This window comes from Phyllobates terribilis, unplaced genomic scaffold (assembly GCF_046119375.1).
Source record: "Phyllobates terribilis strain yellow unplaced genomic scaffold, ASM4611937v1 Scaffold_7__3_contigs__length_470593459, whole genome shotgun sequence".
Lineage (NCBI taxonomy): Eukaryota > Metazoa > Chordata > Amphibia > Anura > Dendrobatidae > Phyllobates > Phyllobates terribilis.
In genome coordinates, this window is record NW_027362767.1 from 39,055,134 (window position 1) to 39,076,411 (window position 21,278).

A 21,278-nucleotide genomic window follows, 5' to 3' on the forward strand; every position below is an offset into this window, starting at 1 on the left:
TTGGCGCAATACAGACAATTATTAGACATTTGGTCACCAGTGACCTGTACAAATTCCTTTAGTGTCTCGATCCCTATAGATTACGTGTTATGGTTACTATATCTCGCTCCCTCATCTCCGGTCAGTCGTACTGATGAGTTTCCTATTCATAATGTGATAGATCAGAGGAGATAAATGATTCATAAGAGATGGGAAGAGTCTGATGTCACTTGGGTCAGTGCCAGACTACATTGTACATGAGAGAAGAGCGGCAAACACATTGCACGGAGCGTCCGCTGTCTGCTCAGATCCTATTACTCCAGTGTTAGTCACAAGTCAATGATTGAAAAACATCTCTAACCCATTGACGATAGTGATGATGATCAGCAGGGCTCCCACATCTTCACAACTTCTTGCATATGATGAGCCCCAGAGGAATTTCTGTTATGATACTGAATGTAGAGTGATACAGACAACACTAGGAGGAGCTCACTGCTCCCAATACAAGTGGTGGCTGTATAAATCTGTATGTTGTGAGCTCCCTCTAGTGGTGGCTGTATAAATCTGTATGTTGTGAGCTCCTTACAGTGGTGGCTGTATAATCTGTATGTAGTGAGCTCCCTCTAGTGGTGACTGTATAAATCTGTATGTAGTGAGCTCCCCCTAGTGGTGACTGTATAAATCTGTATGTAATGAGCTCCCTCTAGTGGTGACTGTATAAATCTGTATGTAATTAGCTCCCTCTAGTGGTGGCTGTATAAATCTGTATGTAGTGAGCTCCCCCTAGTGGTGGCTGTATAAATCTGTATGTAATGAGCTCCCTCTAGTAGTGGCTGTATAAATCTGTATGTAGTGAGCTCCCCCTAGTGGTGACTGTATAAATCTGTATGTAATGAGCTCCCTCTAGTGGTGGCTGTATAAATCTGTAAGCAGTGAGCTCCCCCTAGAGGTGACTGTATAAATCTGTATGTAGTGAGCTCCCCCTAGTGGTGGCTGTATAAATTTGTATGTAGTGAGCTCCTACTAGTGGTGGCTGTATAAATCAGTATGTAGTGAGCTCCCTCTAGTGGTGTCTGTATAAATCTGTATGCACTGAGCTCCCTCTAGTGGTGGCTGTATAAATCTGTAAGCAGTGAGCTCCCCCTAGTGGTGGCTGTATAAATCGGTATGTTGTGAGCTCCCCCTAGTGGTGGCTGTATAAATCTGCATATAGTGAGCTCCCCCTAGTGGTGACTGTATAAATCGTTATGTAGTGAGCTCCCCCTAGTGGTGGCTGTATAAATCTGTATATAGTGAGCTCCCCCTAGTGGTGACTGTATAAATCTTTATGTAGTGAGCTCCCCCTAGTGGTGGCTGTATAAATCTGTATGTAGTGAGCTCCCCCTAGTGGTAGCTGTATAAATCTGTATGTAGTGAGCTCCCCCTAGTGGTGACGGTATAAATCGGTATGTCATGAGCTCCCCCTAGTGGTGGCTGTATAAATCTGTATGCAGTGAGCTCCCCCTAGTGGTGGCCGTATAAATCTGTATGTTGTGAGCTCCTTACAGTGGTAGCTGTATAAATCTGTAAGCAGTGAGCTCCCCCTAGTGGTGTCTGTATAAATCTGTATGTAGTGAGCTACCTCTAGTGGTGGCTGTATAAATCTGTATGTAGTGAGCTCCCTCTAGTGGTGACTGTATAATTCTGTATGTTGTGAGCTCCTTACAGTGGTGGCTGTGTAAATCTGTATGTAGTGAGCTCCCCCTAGTGGTGACGGTATAAATCGGTATGTCATGAGCTCCCCCTAGTGGTGGCTGTATAAATCTGTATGTAATGAGCTCCCCCTAGTGGTGGCTGTATAAATCTGTATTCAGTGAGCTCCCCCTAGTGGTGGCTGTATAAATCTGTATGTAGTGAGCTCCCCCTAGAGGTGACTGTATAAATCTGTACGTAGTGAGCTGACCTTAGTGAAGACTGTATAAATCTGTATGCAGTGAGCTCCCCCTAGTGGTGACAATAAACCTGTACGTAGTGAGCTGCCGTGAGTGAAGACTGTATAAATCTGTAAGCAGTGAGCTCCCCCTAGTGGTGGCTGTATAAATTGGTATGTAGTGAGCTCCCCCTAGTAGTGGCTGTATAAATCTGTATGTAGTGAGCTCCCTCTAGTGGTGACTGTATAAATCTGTATGTAGTGAGCTCCCTCTAGTGGTGGCTGTATAAATTGGTATGTAGTGAGCTCCCCCTAGTGGTGGCTGTATAAATCTGTAAGCAGTGAGCTCCCTCTAGTGGTGACTGTATAAATTGGTATGTAGTGAGCTCCCCCTAGTGGTGGCTGTATAAATCTGTATGCAGTGAGCTCCCTCTAGTGGTGGCTGTATAAATCGGTATGTAGTGAGCTCCCTCTAGTGGTGACTGTATAATCTGTATGCAGTTAGCTCCCCCCTAGTGGTGACTGTATAATCTGTATGTAGTGAGCTCCCTCTAGTGGTGACTGTATAATCTGTATGTAGTGAGCTCCCCCTAGTAGTGGCTGTATAAATCTGTAAGCAGTGAGCTCCCCCTAGTGGTGGCTGTATAAATTGGTATGTAGTGAACTCCCCCTAGTGGTGGCTGTATAAATCTGTAAGCAGTGAGCTCCCCCTAGTGGTGGCTGTATAAATTGGTATGTAGTGAGCTCCCCCTAGTGGTGGCTGTATAAATCTGTATGCAGTGAGCTCCCTCTAGTGGTGGCTGTATAAATCTGTATGCAGTGAGCTCCCTCTAGTGGTGGCTGTATAAATCGGTATGTAGTGAGCTCCCCCTAGTGGTGGCTGTATAAATCGGTATGTAGTGAGCTCCCTCTAGTGGTGACTGTATAATCTGTATGTAGTGAGCGCCCCCTAGTGGTGACTGTATAATCTGTATGTAGTGAGCTCCCTCTAGTGGTGACTGTATAATCTGTATGTAGTGAGCTCCCCCTAGTAGTGGCTGTATAAATCTGTATGCAGTGAGCTCCTCCTAGTGGTGGCAGTATAAATCTGTATGTAGTGAGCTCCTCCTAGTGGTGGCAGTATAAATCTGTATGTAGTGAGCTCCCTCTAGTGGTGGCTGTATAAATCTGTATATAGTGAGCTCCCTCTAGTGGTGGCTGTATAAATCTGTATGCAGTGAGCTCCCTCTAGTGGTGGCTGTATAAATCTGTATGTAGTGATGTCCCTCTAGTGTAGGCTGTATAAATCTCTATGTAGTGAGCTCCTCCTAGTGGTGACTGTATAATCTGTATGTAGTGAGCTCCCCCTAGTGGTGGCTGTATAAATCTGTATGTAGTGAGCTTGCCCTAGTGGTGACTGTATAATCTGTATGTAGTGAGCTCCCTCTAGTGGTGACTGTATAATCTGTATGTAGTGAGCTCCTCCTAGTGGTGACTGTATAAATCTGTATGTAGTGAGCTTGCCCTAGTGGTGACTGTATAATCTGTATGTAGTGAGCTCCCCCTAGTGGTGACTGTATAATCTGTATGTAGTGAGCTCCCCCTAGTGGTGACTGTATAATCTGTATGTAGTGAGCTCCTCCTAGTTGTGACTGTATAAATCTGTATGTAGTGAGCTTGCCCTAGTGGTGACTGTATAATCTGTATGTAGTGAGCTCCCCCTAGTGGTGACTGTATAATCTGTATGTAGTGAGCTCCCTCTAGTGGTGACTGTATAATCTGTATGTAATGAGCTCCCCCTAGTAGTGGCTGTATAAATCTGTATGTAGTGAGCTCCCCCTAGTGGTGGCTGTATAATTTCATATGCAGTGAGCTTCCATTGATACCAGCTGTATCAGCTTTTCCCAGGACAGCCTAGATAGATACGTGGATATTTATTAAAGCATAAAATATAAGAATTTTTAAACCAGGGAATTTTTTTTAGGGTCAGTAAATTTCCTGACATTTGGCCACACTGTAATGAGGATGTAGACACATGAAACAGAACGTCTCTCATTAACTCACAGAGGCCGCAGTCTGCACTCACTGACGGATGCTGACACAAGCAATACGTTTCCATGGCAACTCGAACCTTGAAAATTCATTTTTTGCAACCAGCCGCATCAGCAGTGAATACTGCACAAAAGGAGGAAACATGGCTCAGCTGCAGCCCGTTATACGAGGTGACGGCTTATTACACCGATAGGACTCCTGGAGGAGCAGTACTGGCACACAAGACTCCTCATCAGATCAGTACTGAGCTCAGCAGTCCTTCCTTCCCTCCCTCACGCCTTATAGAACATGACTCAGCAGGGGGTGATAAGAGCTCAGAAGCCGCTACCATTGTAAAGAGACTGTAAAACCTGGCCAGATAGATGGCTGTGGGCTGGATGATGGTTCAGCCGATCATTCAGACAGCAGCAATCTCTCCCAACTCCTCCATACACAGGAGCGCTCGTCTGACATGAGTTGGCCCCATCATCGTTAGACTGTTGGCCGAGCCAGAGCGACAGACTTATTCCTGGGTTTTAATGCTGAATATGTGCACAACAAAGTGCGGGAATCAATAAAAGGGATCATACAAAAAGTTTCTAGCAAAAAGTTTGCAACTTTTTCAAAGTTTTTTTTTCCCCCCTTACTTCTGAATGTTTGTGTTATGTGTATGGGTACTTTCAGAAAAGTGACTGTACAGGAGGAATTCCTCGCCATAAAGTCAGCAGAGGCCGGACCGACATCCCCAGGAGAGGAAACAGCTCCTGAGCCGGGTCTGGGAGGCAGCATCTTGTCATAGGACTGGTCGATCAGCGGAGACGACACGTGGAGGAAACGGCTGCAAGAAATTATTGTTGATTCCTCCAGAAACCTGTTTGCTTCCCGTATTTGGGGAATTCCAGGTCTAATAGGGAAATGCACAGGTAAAAATGGTGCAATATGGAGCCCAATCCTTCCCATTAATAAACACTGACCCTAGAAATGACTGACACCAGGAAGCTGATAATCGCGCCCTTCACTGCTCGTCAGTTTCAAGGAATTCATGCATCAATTTCCTCCTATTTTGTTCCATTTTTGGCCTCCAGGCGCTTTGGGGTACGGTATAGTCATAGGGGCGGAGCTCAGGGTTTCAGATCTTTAATAGCAGAGGGATGTGGGGGATTTTTGCTTCTAAATTCATACAGGGAGAGGAAGAGGGTGAGTCCGAAATCCTGGCAGGGGCAAGGAGCAATGAGACCCATTGCAAAATAAGAATAAGACTCCCAACTACAGGCAATAAATGTGCACAGAGGTGTCACCGCCAGGGATAATACACACAGGGCTGTCACAGCACATACAGGAGCATCTCACTAAATTAGAATATCATCAAAAAGTTAATTTATTTCAGTTCTTCAATACAACAAGTGAAACTCCTATATTATATAGAGTCATTACACACAGAGTGATCTATTTCACGTGTTTATTTTTGTTAATGTTGATTATGGCTTACAGCCAATGAAAACACAAAAGTCATTATCTCAGTAAATTAGAATACTTTATAACAACAGCTTGAAAAATGTTTTTAAAATCCGAAATGTCCTACTGAAATGTCTGTTCAGTAAATGCCCTCAATACTTGGTCGGGCTCCTTTTCCATCAATTACTGCATCAATGCGGCAATGTGGCATGGAGGGATCAGCCTGTGGCCCTGCTGAGGGGTTATGGAAGCCCAGGTGGCTTTGATAGCCGCCTTCAGCTCGTCTGCATTGTTGGGTCTGGGGTCTCATCTTCCTCTTGACAATACCCCATAGATTCTCTATAATAGATTCTCTATGGGGTTAAGGTCAAGCGAGTTTGCTGCCAATCAAGCACAGTGATACTGTTGTGTGTAAACCAGGTATTGGTACTTTTGTCAGTGTGGACAGGGGCCAAGTCCTGCTGGAGAATGACATTTCCTTCTCCATAAAGCTTGTCGGCAGAGGGAAGCATGAAGTGCTCTACAATGTCCTGGTAGATGGCTGCGCTGACTTTGGTCTTGATAAAACACAGTGGACCTCCACCAGCAGATGACATGGCCCCCAAACCATCACTGATTGTGGAGACTTCACACTAGACCTCCAGCAGCTTGGATTGTGGCCTCTCCACTCTTCCTCCAGACTCTGGGACCTTGTGGAGTGTGCCAATGACTGCCTTCTGGACATATGTCAAGTCAGCAGTCTTCCCCTTGATTGTGGAGCCTACTGAAACAGACTAAGGAACCTTTTTAAACGCTTAGGAAGCCTTTGCAGGTGTTTTTTGTTAAATATTTTAATTTACTGAGATAATGACTTTTGTGTTTTCATTGGCTGTAAGCCATAATCATCAACATTAACAGAAATAAACACTTGAAATAGATCACTCTGTGTGTAATGACTCTATATAATAGATCCCTCTGTGTGTAATGACTCTATATAATAGATCCCTCTGTGTGTAATGACTCTATATAATAGATCCCTCTGTGTGTAATGACTCTATATAATAGATCCCTCTGTGTGTAATGACTCTATATAATAGATCCCTTTGTGTGTAATGACTCTATATAATAGATCCCTCTGTGTGTAATGACTCTATATAATAGATCCCTCTGTGTGTAATGACTCTATATAATAGATCCCTCTGCGTGTAATGACTCTATATAATAGATCCCTCTGTGTGTAATGACTCTATATAATAGATCCCTCTGTGTGTAATGACTCTATATAATAGATCCCTTTGTGTGTAATGACTCTATATAATAGATCCCTCTGTGTGTAATGACTCTATATAATATAGGAGTTTCACTTTTTGTATTGAACAACTGAAATAAATTAACTTTTTGAGGATATTCTAATTTAGTGAGATGAACCTGTACATGCACAGCACAGAGATAATTGTGCGCATAGATGTACAGTGATAATACACACAAGGATGTCACAGTCCAGAAAGTTATGTCACATTTTATTGGTTATGGTCGCTCAGTTCAGTCGTGTGCAGCTTGTCAGTCTCTCGGACCATGAACTTCGCACAAGTCCCAGATCAGAACCTCCAGCAATGAATCCTACAGTAACAGCCGCACATATCTGCTTCACTTCGTCTAAGTCCATCCTCAACCTGGAGGATTTCTACCAATTCTGCAGGATTATCGGACCCCCTGGATTATATATTAACGGTACGATATTACGCCTGGGGTATACATAGAGTTTATGGGTTTGGTTCCTTGTTCTTCTATTTTGCAGCGGGGTTTTCCACTTTTCGGTGTTATCATCACCTCTGTGTTCCTGCTGTGCGGCCCCCCACCACCCCCCGCAGTGATACATGTATGAGCAAATCTACAATCCCCACTGATTAAGAATCCTAGGGAAATCCCTGCGAGGGGGAAGGAGAAGGAAAACCACAAAATTCTTTGTGATCTTAGATCTTCACCCGTCACCACCGCAGCTTGTATTAGACGCACACTGGATTCCTATGGGCCGATGTAGCAGAGCTGAAAGATAATTTGGCGATTTCTTCTATGCTCAATAATAGACTAAACTTAACAGGTTTTCCTACTGTCTTTGAAGGGAATAGATAACGGTTCCTCCCCCATGCTTTATACCGCAGCTTTGCTTGCCCAGATTGGCTGTTGAGATCAGCCAGAAGCGAGGACATGGAAAGAGGATTTCTAATATCGTGCAGGAAGAATAATTATAATCTAATAAATAGTCGGCCCCATACATTTTCCATTTAACGGGATTAGAAAAAAAATGGCTACATTCTTCTGGAAAAAGCGCCAGGTCTGTCTACAGGTTGTGTCTGGTACTGCAGTTCAGCTCCATTGAAGTGAATAGAGCTAAGCTGCAATACCACACACAACCTGTGGACAGGGGTGGAGCTGTTTCTTGCAGAAAGAAGCCATGATTTCTAAATTTTTAGTCGACACCTTTTGTTGGAAATGTAGAAGAGTTGTAAATATAAGGATTGCAGCAATGGATTTCTTACCAGATTGGTCAGTGCGTGGGGCGACTGTACGAAGACCGAGACCCTCTGTAGAGAGAACACATTACACAGTCAGCTAGCACACGGCATATATGGGAAGCAGAGGTTAAAGGAATGGGGGGGGGGCAACATTTAAAGGTGTTGTCCAGGTTTAGAAAAATATGGCTGCTTTCTTCCAGAAACAGCGCCAACCTTAGACCATGGATTACAGCTCAGCTGGGTTTACTTCAATTGGAGCAGAGTTGCAATACCAGACACAACAGATGGTCAGTGGGGGGCACTGTTTCTGAAAGAAAGCAGCCATGTTTTACTAGACAATTCCAATAAAGGGTTCGTATTGTGTGAGATCAGAAGGCATGCTTGTTGGGGGTTTCCAGACATAAGACACATTATACCTGGTCTCCTGGGAACACCGCAGAGTCCTGGCCACAGGGAACTCTCTGCTCCTTCCAGTTGGAGGCATTCTCAAAGTTTGTATCAGGGATCCAGCGTCTGTACGCGGCGTCTGATGGGGCAACTAAGAGAATAAATAATAATAAATAAATGCAGAAAAGTAGAAAAGGAAGGAAAATAAACAGGAGACAAAAGTGCAAGTATGGAACAGTCTGGATGGCAGGGGATCTGCACTAGATGGCAGCAAATAGGGGTCCCGAGGTCGGCTCTTGTCCGCACTCTACAACCCCAAAGATGCCCAATTTTTTTGGAAGCCTCAGTGCTCAGTATGGCAACTATGTAACTTGCTGGACAGATCAAAACATCCAGGGCTGTCCCACAGGCATAGGCTATGTTCACACATTTTGTTTTTGCTGCGTTTTTTTTCTGCAGCAAAACCTGATCTCTTGTCAGGAGGTTTATTTAGGATTTTTTGCTTGTTTTTTGGTGCGTGTTTTTTTTTTTTTTCAGCGTTTTTTTCACTGTCATTTTGTCTCTTATATGCATGTACATAAAGTTCAGTGAAAAAAAAAATCTCATTCTGGTTTTGGCACAAAAAAAAAAAAACACTGAAAAAAACGCTGAAAAACCTGACGCCTTCGTTTTTTCATCGTTTTTTTTACTACCCGTTACTTTCAATAGGTGAAAAAATGCTGAATAAATACAGAAAAAAAAAAAAAACGCTGAAAGAAGTGACATGCTCTGTTTTGCAAAAAAAAACCATCCAAAGCACAAAATCCTGAAAAAAAAAACATGATGTGTGCATGAGATTTCTGGAATCTCATAGACTTTGCTGGTACTGTAAAACGCAGCTGAAAATTTGCATAAAAAAAATGCATCAAAAAACACTTAAAAAATCATGATGTGTGAACATAGCCATACAGCTCCTAGATTAGATACAGCGAGTCTGCCATTATCGGGGAGGGCGGGAAATACATTTTTAGTTCATCCAAAAATTTTCCCCATTTTGTAATTTGAGTAACACTAATGTCGGACCTGGTAATATTCAGGTTTCAGTCTCTTGGGTCAGAGCATTTTGCAGAACTGCTCCCAATTTTGACTTTTCTTTCTAAAGTTTAATTGTATCAGTTTCCTTCTCAGTTTATATTTTTTTCTTTTCGGTGTCTCGATATTACAGGTCCCATCCAGTCATTAGAAAACTTGATATGTGAGAAATAATGAGATGAAAAGAGCAAAAAAAAAATGTAAAAAATCCCTGCGTATATATAATTCCCCTCTTGTCATATATTACGATCGCTATCACTGAGGTTTTCACTCATCGGTCCTGAGGGAGCGCGGATAAAAGGTCGCACCCCCCCATAAAGACGGTCGAAACTTAACCTGTGACCTACAACCTGCGCCTCCTTTATTACACAGCGACTCCGCTAATAATATGGAAAACCGTCACCGGAAAACAAAGTAACAAGCCCCCGATTCACCATTCAGATCGATGCTCTGCACCTTGATTGGAAGAAGGACTGCACTTTTTTTAAAGCACACATATAAAAATGCAAAACTTTACCTTGCAGTGAAGTTCCCAATAAAGGACGCCATGTGACTTTTCTTTTTTAAAAGTTTTACTTGTGATCACATTGTCATATTTAACCACATTTCAGAGAGGGTCAATACGTAAAGCTTTGTAAGACTTAAAATGGGTTGTTCAGAATTGTGCATTGCATCAGACAGAACTGAGCTGCAATACCACACACAACCTGTGGACAGGGGGTGGTGCTGTTTCTGGAAGAAAACAGAACTTTTCTTTTCCTGGACTACCCCTTTAAGAGATTATCAAATTGAATCTTGAAACTTGTAATGTAGAGAGGAAGTGGATTCATTACACAGATGTTACTACCTCAAAGGTGGGGCGAGACCTGATTTCAATTAGTAAATTGTTGGTCTGTGCCTTGGTAATAAGTGGGGAGCTCTTGCCTGATAGCACCTTTAAAAGTGTATTTAACCCCTTAAGAATACAGAAAGTTTCCATTTTGAGGTTTAATTTTCCTTATTTCACCCCCTACCTCCTCAAGAGCCATAACTTTTTTTTTACTTTTTTTTTATTATCATTGTGCCTTTTTTTTTTATTATTGTAGTGGAGCCATTGTTTATTGGGGTTCGCTTTATTCAACAGGAATAACCTGGAAATATGATTCTCTGGATCAGTTCGATTGCAGCAATATCAAATTCGTATAGTTCTTTTTACTATATTAGCGGCTTAAAGAAAAAAAAAAAACTTTATAAAAAAAAGAAAAAAGTTTATGTAATATTTTTCAGAGAGCCCTAGCTTTTTTTTTTCCATCGATGGAGTTGTATACAGGTTTGTGTTTTTGCGTGGCGTGCTGTGGTTTTTAACGCCACAATCTTTGGGTACATATAATGCTTTAATCACTTTTTATTACATTTTTTCAGGAATTTTTCAACTTTACGGGTGAAATATCATTTTATATAGACTACAAATGTGGCAATACCAAATGTGCTTTAATTTATTTAGATTTTTTTTTTCAATGGTATAAGAGCTTGGTGAGTAAAATTGTAATCATTTTTTTATTATTATTTTTTGACCCCTCCTCCCCCATTGGAGTACATATTGAAAATCATGGTTTCTTATGGAGACCACAGCCTGTTTGGAGCAAGCTCACCTCCTGAAACCACCCAATGATGTAACAGCGACCAGGTCTGAAGATCTGTGATTGCCGAGTGACCTTATTGTTGTAGGTGATTTAACCATGGACCCCTTCCCTAAAACACTATGCAAAAAAAAAAATTGCATTAAAAAAAAATACCGTGTGAACCCCGATTATTAAAATGTTTCCAGGAAGTGAATAGAAAGTAAAAGGACCAGAAATTTAAGTATATTTTTGAAAGGTCACATGACAATGAAGAGACCCGAGATCTGTTCAGAACATGCAAAGTAGTCAAAAAAAAAAAGAACATTGGCAAATTCACCCAGAGGCACGTCCCGCAGCCAAAATCATGACTAACAGAACTAATGCAACACCGACAAGTATCTCAGACTATTTCTATTATTTACATATTTATCTTATACTTCTGTTTTGTTACAGATAGAATCCTACACTCACTTCTGTATGTAAATCACAGGAGTAGATTTCTGGCTTGTGCTCCGGAATTATATACTTTCTTCATTTCTATCTTAGGATACATCGTGCCGCTTTGTTTCCTGTCATTTATTTTTACACCAGTTACCATTTACCAATTTTAGTTGCTAATTCCCCCCCAAAAAGTGGAAATTTTGCATCTTCTTTCTCTTCAAAATTGATTGACACTTGCTTATTAAAGAAACAATCCTGAAACCTGAGGCTCGGGCAACTCAAGAATATAAGGCATGTGCAAAAACTCGTGTTTTGTGCAGGTTTCAGTGCCAAAATACGTAAAAACAATCTGCTCCAATTACTTGATCTCTGACAATACGTTGTTTTTTTTTATTCATTTTTGGTGTGGATTCGACACAGCTTTTTTAAATGCATCTATTCTGCACTTACTGGCTTATTTGCACAAAGTTTTTTTAAGGAGCTTATTTATGGAGCAGACACTACAAATTTTCCTTCAAATCTCAAAACTTTGGGTTTCTGCTCAGTGGCTATGTGCACACAAAGGGGTGTTTGTTTGTTTGTTTTTTGTTGTTTTTTTTAGGAGATTTTGGAGCAGAAACTCTTCATGTCCTTCACTAAAATGCAAAAGTCCTCAAAAACTTGAAGTTTCTACTCCACAAAAAGGCTCCGTGTGAATATAGCCAAGAAAAAAAAAAAACTTGTGGTTTTACATCAGTTATTTTTCAGGCTCTGCATAAGGCCATATGGAAAAATGCACCAAACACCCCGCAGTCCTACAACGTCTTTAGATGCGCAGTGAGGATGAGTTTGAATGAAATCACATCCACTTTCCTTAAACTGTTTTGCGTCAGATTTTCTGCACACACAAAAAAAATGCAGCGCTTGCCCTATGTGGGAACACGACACCACCCTTCACCCATGTTTCTATGTGCAGAAATGCTGTTTTTTTTTTTCTGCTACTCTTTTTCCACGGGTGTCGGCACCCAAAAACACAATAGCAATCTGCTCTGATTGTGGTTTTTTTTTTGCTTTTTTAATGCATTTCCCTTCCTTTTGGTGTGAATTCACTTTCTAATGGCGAAACACTGCGATTCTGCTTGTTCTCATCTGCGTATAAATCGGACAAGTGCAATACAATAAAAAAAATAAAAAAATCGGATTGCACTCTGACTAATGTTATTCTGTGATTGCCTACTTGGCTGCAAGTTTTTTCGTATCTCGGATCGGACTGAGAAAAAAATCACAGCATGCTGCGAGTGGCCACGTATATCGGACGAAACTCACCAATGCAAGTCAATGGGTGTGAGAAAATAATTGCACGGCACACGTACCATGCGTAAATTCATAGAGTGAACCATCAGAATAGAATAGATAGATCGGTTCTCACGCTGCGAGCGGTGACGTCTGTAAGGTTACCGCAGTTCAGCGGCTGTGAACTGCGATAACCTTCTGATGTCACCACTCGTAACAACAGCCGAATTCTTGCACTGTGCAGTGGCTGTAGCTCCAGTCTCTGGGGCTGCGTTCTCTGAACGGGGCTCCATAGACCGGACAAAGACGGGGATCGTTGTGGGACCTCCATATTATGGATTACTTTCTTTTGTTAATAAATGGGTAAAAAGTGGGTAATTGTCTGGGAGTGCTTTTTACAAATAAAGGACTTTTCTCTGTGTGTGTGTTTATTTTTTTTGACTACGGGGTTAGTAATGGGGGTGTCTGACAGACACCTCTCCATTACTAACCCCTGGACTTGACGTCAGTGGACATTACACAGCTGACATCAGCCCCAAAACCATTACCCCGATTGCCACCGCATCAGGGTAATCGGGAAGAGCCGAGACTAAGCATCAGAATTGGCACATCTAATGGATGTGCCATTTCTGGGGCAGCTGAGAGCTGGTGTGATTAGTCTGGGAGGGGGCCAATATTCATGGCCCTTACCAGCCTATTAATATCAACCTGTAACTGTCTGCTTAGCCTTTGCTGGTTATTAAAAATAGGAGGGACTCCATGTCATTCTTTTTGGGGTCCCCCCTTTTTAATAACCAGTAAAGGGTAAGCAGACAGCTATGAGCTGATATTAATATGCTGGGAAGGTCCATAGATATTGACCCCTTCCAAGAATAATAAGACCAGCACACAGCTGTCTGCTTTCCCTTAGCTGGTTATTAAAAATAAGGGGAGATTCCACATCATTTTTATTAAATTATTAACTAAATGCAAGTACATAAAACTACACACACAAAGCACTGATTATATATCTCACTGACATCTTTCTATCTATATCTGTATATAAGGTAGCTTTATTAGCTTGAAAACTAGTTTTAAATGACAGATTATCGTATGTAAAAGCTGATGTTAAAAACGGATTGCATATGCATGTAATACGGATGCTAGTTGAGAAAAATGTCATTGTATCGCATGACACTCATCCTACTTTTCTGGATCAACATTGGAGTGATTTTTTATGCAGATGAGAGCAAGCCCTAAAAATGTAATTCTGATTATACATGCATTTTTTCCAGACCTACTAAATGAAAGTCTATAAGTAAAAAAGATCACCAAAAACCGCACAGTTCCGCAGCGTCTTTAAACTCACAGTGGGCATGAGTTTTCAGGTCATGAATATCACATCCACTTTACTTGAATTAACATAATAGATTTATTTTATTTTCAGGGGAAAAAAATATATTAAAAAAAATTAACTCTACGTGTGAACATGAACTTGTTAATCATGGGGGTGTCAGCATCTAAGTTGCAACTTTTGGAAGTTAGGAACATGTGTGCGGGTGCAGAAATCTTAGTGCTTGAAGGTCCCTGTGTCACATAAGAAGGTACCAGTATTATAAAAGGCACATAGGATTTGGCATCCATATATTATATATAGAGCTTTTCCCATCCCAGCTGAATTTTATTTTATTACAGTGTTTCCATCACTGATATTAGTTGCAGAAATGCATATCTTGGCCACATTTGCATTTCTTTTTCAGGACTATTTCCCACTTTTAATGCAGTTTTCTGCCACTCGTCATCACGTCTAAATCAACAAGTGAAATATTGTAGAAAGTTTGGAGAGATTGCAAAATGACACAAAGTCTATGGATTATTGACATTTTGTGCATTCCTTCACTCATGAACTGTATCCTTCTTCTTAGGTGGAGCCCCACTGACGGACCCCTGCAGATGCCGGACCCTGATAACCAGCCTATACGGTTATGATGTGATATACATTACTATAATTCGTACTTACTGACTGACAGGAGTGACAGCAGGATCTGTACTGTCGTCATTTTCTCGCAGAGGTGACTGCGGTGATCCCTGCACCTTGACCTGCGTTGTGTCATGTGAGGAGGAAGGAAGACAAAGATTCTGCAACTTCAGCCAAAACCTTCACTGCGTGTCTTTCCTTCAAGTTTTTTTTTTTTTTTTGTACTTTTGAATGGCCGGCCTGGTGCGATGTCACATGTGTCACATCACAACGATGTCACTGCACCAGTCCGGCTAATCAAAAGAAGACCTATAGACGCTGTCGGGCAAGAGCTTCCCCGCAGCGGCCGCAGACCACTATCATGGCCAATGGAATGGAACGTGCAAATAAATTTGTACCAACTTCAGTAATAAATGTTGTTTAGACGACAAAGTAGGGGGTTGAACACCCAGTGTTCCCCTCAACCCAATGGCAAAAGTGGTGAGCACCCTCCTCACATTTTTATAAAAAGCGTTACCAGGCATTGAAAGCCAATACTTAATGGTCTCCGTACTGGATCAGTCTCCAAGTAAAAAGGTGTAACTATAGGGGGTGCAAAGGCAACAGCTGTACTTTAGCCCAGGTGGGTCCAAAAGCTCAGACACAAGAAGACAACAGTATTAGAAATGGCCCTTGGCAGATGGGAGCAAGTTACAAATTTTGCATTGGGATCCAGGAGCTTCAGTTTCCTCTATATTTACCAACTAGTGGTGTCTCGGAGTGCGGTGAACTTTACCAAAACTTTTTCATACCCTCCTATTCCACCTCATTTGCACCCATCTGGGGAGTTGGGGGATGGCGGAGTATCCAGCAGGTGTTACACACCATCTGGGAGGTTTTGGACTTTACAGGAGGTTTTTTTTGTTTGTTTTTTTTTTGAGAGTGGTCCAGTCCTTTTGGGAAAGTTTCCACCTCAGTCCAGGACCCACATGAGGTCCATGGCAGACAGGACAGAGCTATAGACAACAGTGATGGAGCGATATCACATTGCCAGTGTGTTGAGGCATCCGTGCCCAGCAGACGGTGGCCTGGCAAGGAGATGCAACAGGACCGGTGGGCTTTTCTATTTATGTCTTCTCCAAAGTCTTACAAGCAGTTGTTGTGTTGGATAGGTTTACGTCTTGTGGCTCTTCCTTTAAGAGGACGAAGATTATTTGTGTCCCAATATAATTAATAAGCATTGTAAATCAGTGTTCTCCAGCCGAGACGTCCAGACCGACCTCAGACATCTGAGCTGCGGACATCTTCAAGCACTTCCTGGGTCTCCTGATTCATTCAAGAAAAAGGCAAGAGATTATTTTTTTTGGCAGTGGGTAGGTGGGATCCCAATACTGGAAAACTCCCCCCAACCTCACCTGTCAATGCAGATGACTTATCAGGCTTTCGGCAGCAGCCTCTTAACTTTGGCTCACCAGCGGGTGCAAAACTAGAACTCTCGACATGCTGCGCACAGACACTGTGTGTGCGCCCGTTGGGTCCCTGCAGTGTCAATGTGGTCATGCAGGGCCAAGGATTCAACCAACCTAAGGGGAGGTGTGCGGCTTGCTGATTGAGGAGGCAGAAGGGTGTACTGAGCCCTTGGCCACACCAGGGGTGCACCGAGGACCCCTCAATTACATACGAGATGGAAAAAAAATTCTTTACAACTGAAGAAGCGAAATCTATACTGCAGGTGCGAGTTTTAAAGAGGCTAATTCCCTCATAGGACTGTATCAAGTTTTGGGGTGACAGACCCCATTTTTAAAGGGTTTTTCCTCTTTCAAAAACAGCACTACGCCCGTCCATGGGTTGTTTGTGGTGATGCAAGAAAACTTCATTGAAATGAATGTAGCTGTTCAGTATCTGTAAGGCAAAACCAGGAGTGGAACAGACAGAGGAAAAGTAGAACAGAAACACGTCACCACTTCAGTATTTGTAAGCCAAAACCAGGAGTGGGTGCTAAATACAGATGTAAAATACTGACCAAATACTGAACGTGTGAACATGGCCTTAGAAGCCGGTTTCTCACTTTGCCTATTTGCTGTGAAATTTTGTTTGTAAAATCTTCACCGAATTTATACAAAATTAAAATCTACAGTGATTATTACAGACGCATTGTCATTATAGACAAATATAATAAGACCGTGATGTCATAACCTTATAGTGTAAAATAGCCCCGTCCTGCAGCTGACAACTTCTATTTTTGCACATTTGTCTTCTTTCCTCTCCGTCTTCCAAGAGGTTTTTTTTTTCTGGCCCCTTTGACTTAATCTTAATATTTTCAGGAAAAGTAGTAGTTTTAATGGCACAATTCAGTTTACTGAAAAATGAAAAAAAAAAAACAAAAAAAAACAACAACATGCATTTCCACCATTACTGACCAGGTTCAGTTTTTACCGCAATCACGGCGCAGAAAAAAAACATCTGGTAACCCAATTCTGTAGGTCAGCACCATTACAGCAATGCGAAGATTTAAGTTGGTTTTTTTTGGGCGTTTAAAAAAGGATAAAAAAATGTTTTTAATTTTTGGAATGGAAACCTTTAAAATTAACTTTTAGTTTATTTTTTAATATTTGAGTGATGGAAGAGGACCCCCCAACCCCTGTATCCAATTACTTAGATGCTGCAGCACCTCAGGAGTTAAACAGCCAGCTCTGATCACACAGGCACCAGCCAGTGTGTGAGCGGGTTCGGCACCTGAGCGTGCTCTGTACACCAATACTGGATACATAACATGTCAGGAAAGAGATTGAGGAAATTTGAGGCCCCCCCTGTGTGCCACTAAGCCCCGTCCACTTTACAAATATGTGACCGAAAACAGTTAAAAGTCACAAGTTATGGTGCAAAACGAGAGGGCATACCCCATAATATATGACTATTAAAAGTGGAAATTTGGCAGCAAGGAATTAATAAATTCTCCATATTACTAAACCTGCAAAGACCGCATCAGTCTGCTAAGGATCGCCCCCAAATCTCCCAGACACCCCAATTATATTGGCATAAGCTCGGCTGGGAAGTATGATGTGACAGATCGGTGTTCTAGGGATCTGTCATTTTTCCTGCTATGGGCCCAGACTGAACCTTTGATATTAGGTGGAGGCCCCTTTAATCAGTCCGGTACCTAAAATATCACCAGCTATTATTTTTGCCTGCAGATCCAGAGCTGCTGGGACATTTTTTTTTGGGGGGGTTGCACATTTCTTGTTGAGGTTTCTACTCTGCCATGCAGTTAGATATATGACACAAGCTGCCAGTCTGAGCGCGGGTGATGTGACCACAAGCGGAGAGCAGGTGTAAAAGCTTCAAAAGTTTCAATCTTCTAAAAAAAAAAACTTCTAAAGATTCCCCCTACATCTCCTCAAGTGACAGCCAAGGCCCTTCTGAAACTACCTGCAGACTGGCAGAAAGTAACAAAGTTTCCAAGAAGCTGAAAACTTTTTTAACTCTTCATTTACGGGACAACTTTACATATAAACTTCGCCAAAGTTGCTGCCACTTGTAGAATAATCACATTTTGCCATCATAACGCAGCAGCTTTTGCTAAATTAATTCATTTTTTTTGCAAAATAAAAAATAAATCGCCAATCACTCTGTTGGGTCTCATTCAGATTACAATGATAAATCCTCATTTTCACTTCTGTGTTTTGATGACAAAACCAGGAATCTCCCTGAACTAACAGCACTATAATAATGTATAAGGTGTGCTCCTTAGACCTGCAGTCAGGACGGATTTTTGGCAGTCTGAATTAAGTCTTACATGTTTCAAGGCAACAGTTGAAGTTTTTTGCTGTGGTCTTTCCAGCATTGTGGCAAAAAGCAGCAGTTATTTTTGGAAAAAATTAATGTAACGTCTAAACGCGGCTGTTTTCTGCTTTGGGGCTGAGGGGTCAGCAAAATGCCTAAATATTCCACCTCTGTAATGGTGTTTGACTCGGGCGCTGATTTCCCGCCACACGTTGTAGATGTGCCGGCTGTGTTTTTATACCAACATCAGTCACTAACAGCAGCGTCTGCGGCTGAGCTCTGATTGCTGCTGTTAACCATTTATATGCTGCTGTCAATCTCTGACAGCAGCATTTAAATAGCACGGTTGCCAGTGGATACAAAAACCAGCTTCAAATCAAACCCCCATGACCCAATCGCAGTAAACAATGGGTTGCCCTGACAGCTGGGGTTTTGTTGAAGGTCCTATCCCTGCCATTTTTGGGACTCATATGCCATGATTCTCTCTATATACTGCCATACGGTTGAATAGCAGTGTATAGTATAAGGGATCAGACAATCACAGCTTCAAGGCCACCCCAAAAAAAAGTGTTTTAAAATATAAAAAAACGTTATTATAAAAAATCCATTCTCCTCCCATTAAACAAAAAAAAAAAACCACAACATTTGTTATCGTTGCATCCATTACAGTAATTATCCTGTACAGCATAGAGAAAAAAACACTAGAATTGTGGGGGTGGAGGGGTAAACAGGTTTGGTCACTAAAAAAAAAGAAAAAAATGCAATAAAGAGTGCTCAAAATGTCATATGGACCCCAAATTTGTATCCATAAAGCAGTCAGCTCACCACGGTAAAAAAAAAAAAATTATGTGAATTTAACAAACTTAAAAAGAAAAATTCACAGCAAAACAAAAACACACTATAGAAGTTTGGCATCGTCGTAATCGTACTGACCTGGAGCATCACATGGACAGGTCATTTTTACAAGACAAGGAAAAAATAAAAAAGCCATGCTGGAATTGCATTTATTCACTGCAGGTTTATATTACACTGCCTGGAGGGGCACAGTTTTAATTTTCATGTCAGGCAGCAGGAAAGCCAGAATCTGCGCTGCATGTGAATATCGTCATTAGATACCTATTGGCAAATCTGTGCTCTCTGAATGACGATCGTCACGCAAAGTAGAGGTGCAGCTGGTAGGGATTTTACAAAAGGACCATCACATATGTCAGCAGTCGTCTGCCAACCACATGCTGGTAGTATCAGCAGAAAAATATTCTGCGAATAAGAAAACAAAAATAACATGACAACTGGACTGAACACCTCCATTCTTTACACTGCAGGCTGCACAGAGACTGGTGAACAACAGAAAAACCCTGACTTTTGCTTTTTCATTTAACAATTAAAACAGATTTATAAAAGTTTCCACCCTATCTTCCTCCCCATCACCTATTTCAAAGTTTAGCAAAACAAAAAAATGCTGTATACCCATCATTGAAAATAAAAGTAGGTCTGCAAAATAATTTCACAAATGCAATAGGCGAGAATAGCCATATGGATAAGTTATGAACCATCGACAAAAGGAATCTTTAAAAACAAATAAAAATAAATAAATAAAAACATAAAAAAATACACAGCAGAAACCTCATATAGGACATAGTGACTGCCCTCCCCCCACCGCAGCTACAGGTAGCACACTCACCTGTGTTCTGGAGGTGTAGAGGTACTGGGGTGATCTTCTGGGGGACTACAAGTCCCAAACACGAGGAAGGAAAACAGGGACGTCCAGGATGAAGAATATCTGGCACAAGCAGTGCGCGGTGGTGCTAGGAGCTGACGGTTACACCTGTGATCTCAGGCTTTGCTCATCGGTGAACTGACCTACAACCAGGACAGACGGCAGCTCAGACCCAGGGACAGAATCTCAGAAAAAAATCCGATGCAGTGTGGTGACGTGTTTGTGCAATGTTTCACGTGCACAGAGTCACAATTTTTTCAATATTTGGAAGCTAGATAAAAATTTTTATTTTTTTCTCACTGGCGGAGATTGTAAGGAATATTGTGAAATTTTAGCATTTTTAGCTTAAAACAAAAAAAAAAAGACTTTTACAAAAACTTTACTGATATGATTATAAGAATTGTGTCCATGTACTTAGCACATCATTTTGTAGCGGAGCTGGTGTAATACTGCAGGTTATAGCATCAGTGTAGGACCCCCGGCTTACGCATACATTCAGGTGGTACTGTTATTACTGCCTTTAAAAAAAAATGTAAGCTTAGAATTTTGCAGCAATTTTCATGCAAATTAAATATTTCCTCTGTAAAACTGCAATTGTATCAAAAACTTCTCTGGATAAACCTGGAGAAAAATAGAAGTGAAAGTTTTTTTTATTGATATCGGGATTGCAAGGAATAAATTGAAGGATTTTTTATTTTTTTTTTGTAAAAGTCACAACTCAAATCCAGTTTTTAGGTTTGTTTTTTTATCCAATCACAGTGTCATCTAATACTATGTTATCGTGAATTAACATGATCGGGGTAAGGCTGTGTTCACACGCAGCGGCTTTGAGCTGCAGCTTCCCTGTACCGCTGCGGTCTTTGTACCGTTTCCCTGCATAATCACGTAATCTTCCGGTTTCACCTACAAGACCGCACGGCCGATCGCAGTCCTTTCCCTGGAAGATAAAGGGATTGTGCAAGGAAAGCAGTAAGCGGTTATGGGATTCTGCTCCTTTCTAAGTACAGAACAGGGCACTGTTTGGCTGAGATGCAAAGCTCCATGGGAAAAAAAAGTATGCAAATTAGCTCTCGAGAAGAAGCAAAAAAAATCTCTCGTAACAGCTAAAACCAGAGTCTCCACCAGACACCATCAGTGGACAGAAAGAACCTCACAACAGCTGTCTACAGATGGTTCTTCTAGTTTGGCTCCTTGTAGAGAAAAAGCTAATTTGCATACTCCC

The 21,278-nt window shown here is 41.6% G+C and overlaps 1 protein-coding gene across 1 annotated transcript in view; it reads right to left on the reverse strand.

Moving 5' to 3' along the window:
- Window positions 1-14,750, reverse strand: part of AMN (amnion associated transmembrane protein) — a 70,736-nt gene extending 55,986 nt beyond the window's left edge. Inside the window, exons 1-3 of the mRNA XM_073638377.1 lie at window positions 14,620-14,750; window positions 8,265-8,386; window positions 7,873-7,917 (exon numbers count right to left, since the gene is read on the reverse strand). Of these exons, the coding sequence (XP_073494478.1) occupies window positions 7,873-7,917; window positions 8,265-8,386; window positions 14,620-14,713 (261 nt within the window). The 5' untranslated portion in view covers window positions 14,714-14,750. The remainder of the gene's footprint in view (window positions 1-7,872; window positions 7,918-8,264; window positions 8,387-14,619) is intronic.
- Between the last annotated feature and the right edge of the window lie 6,528 nt (window positions 14,751-21,278).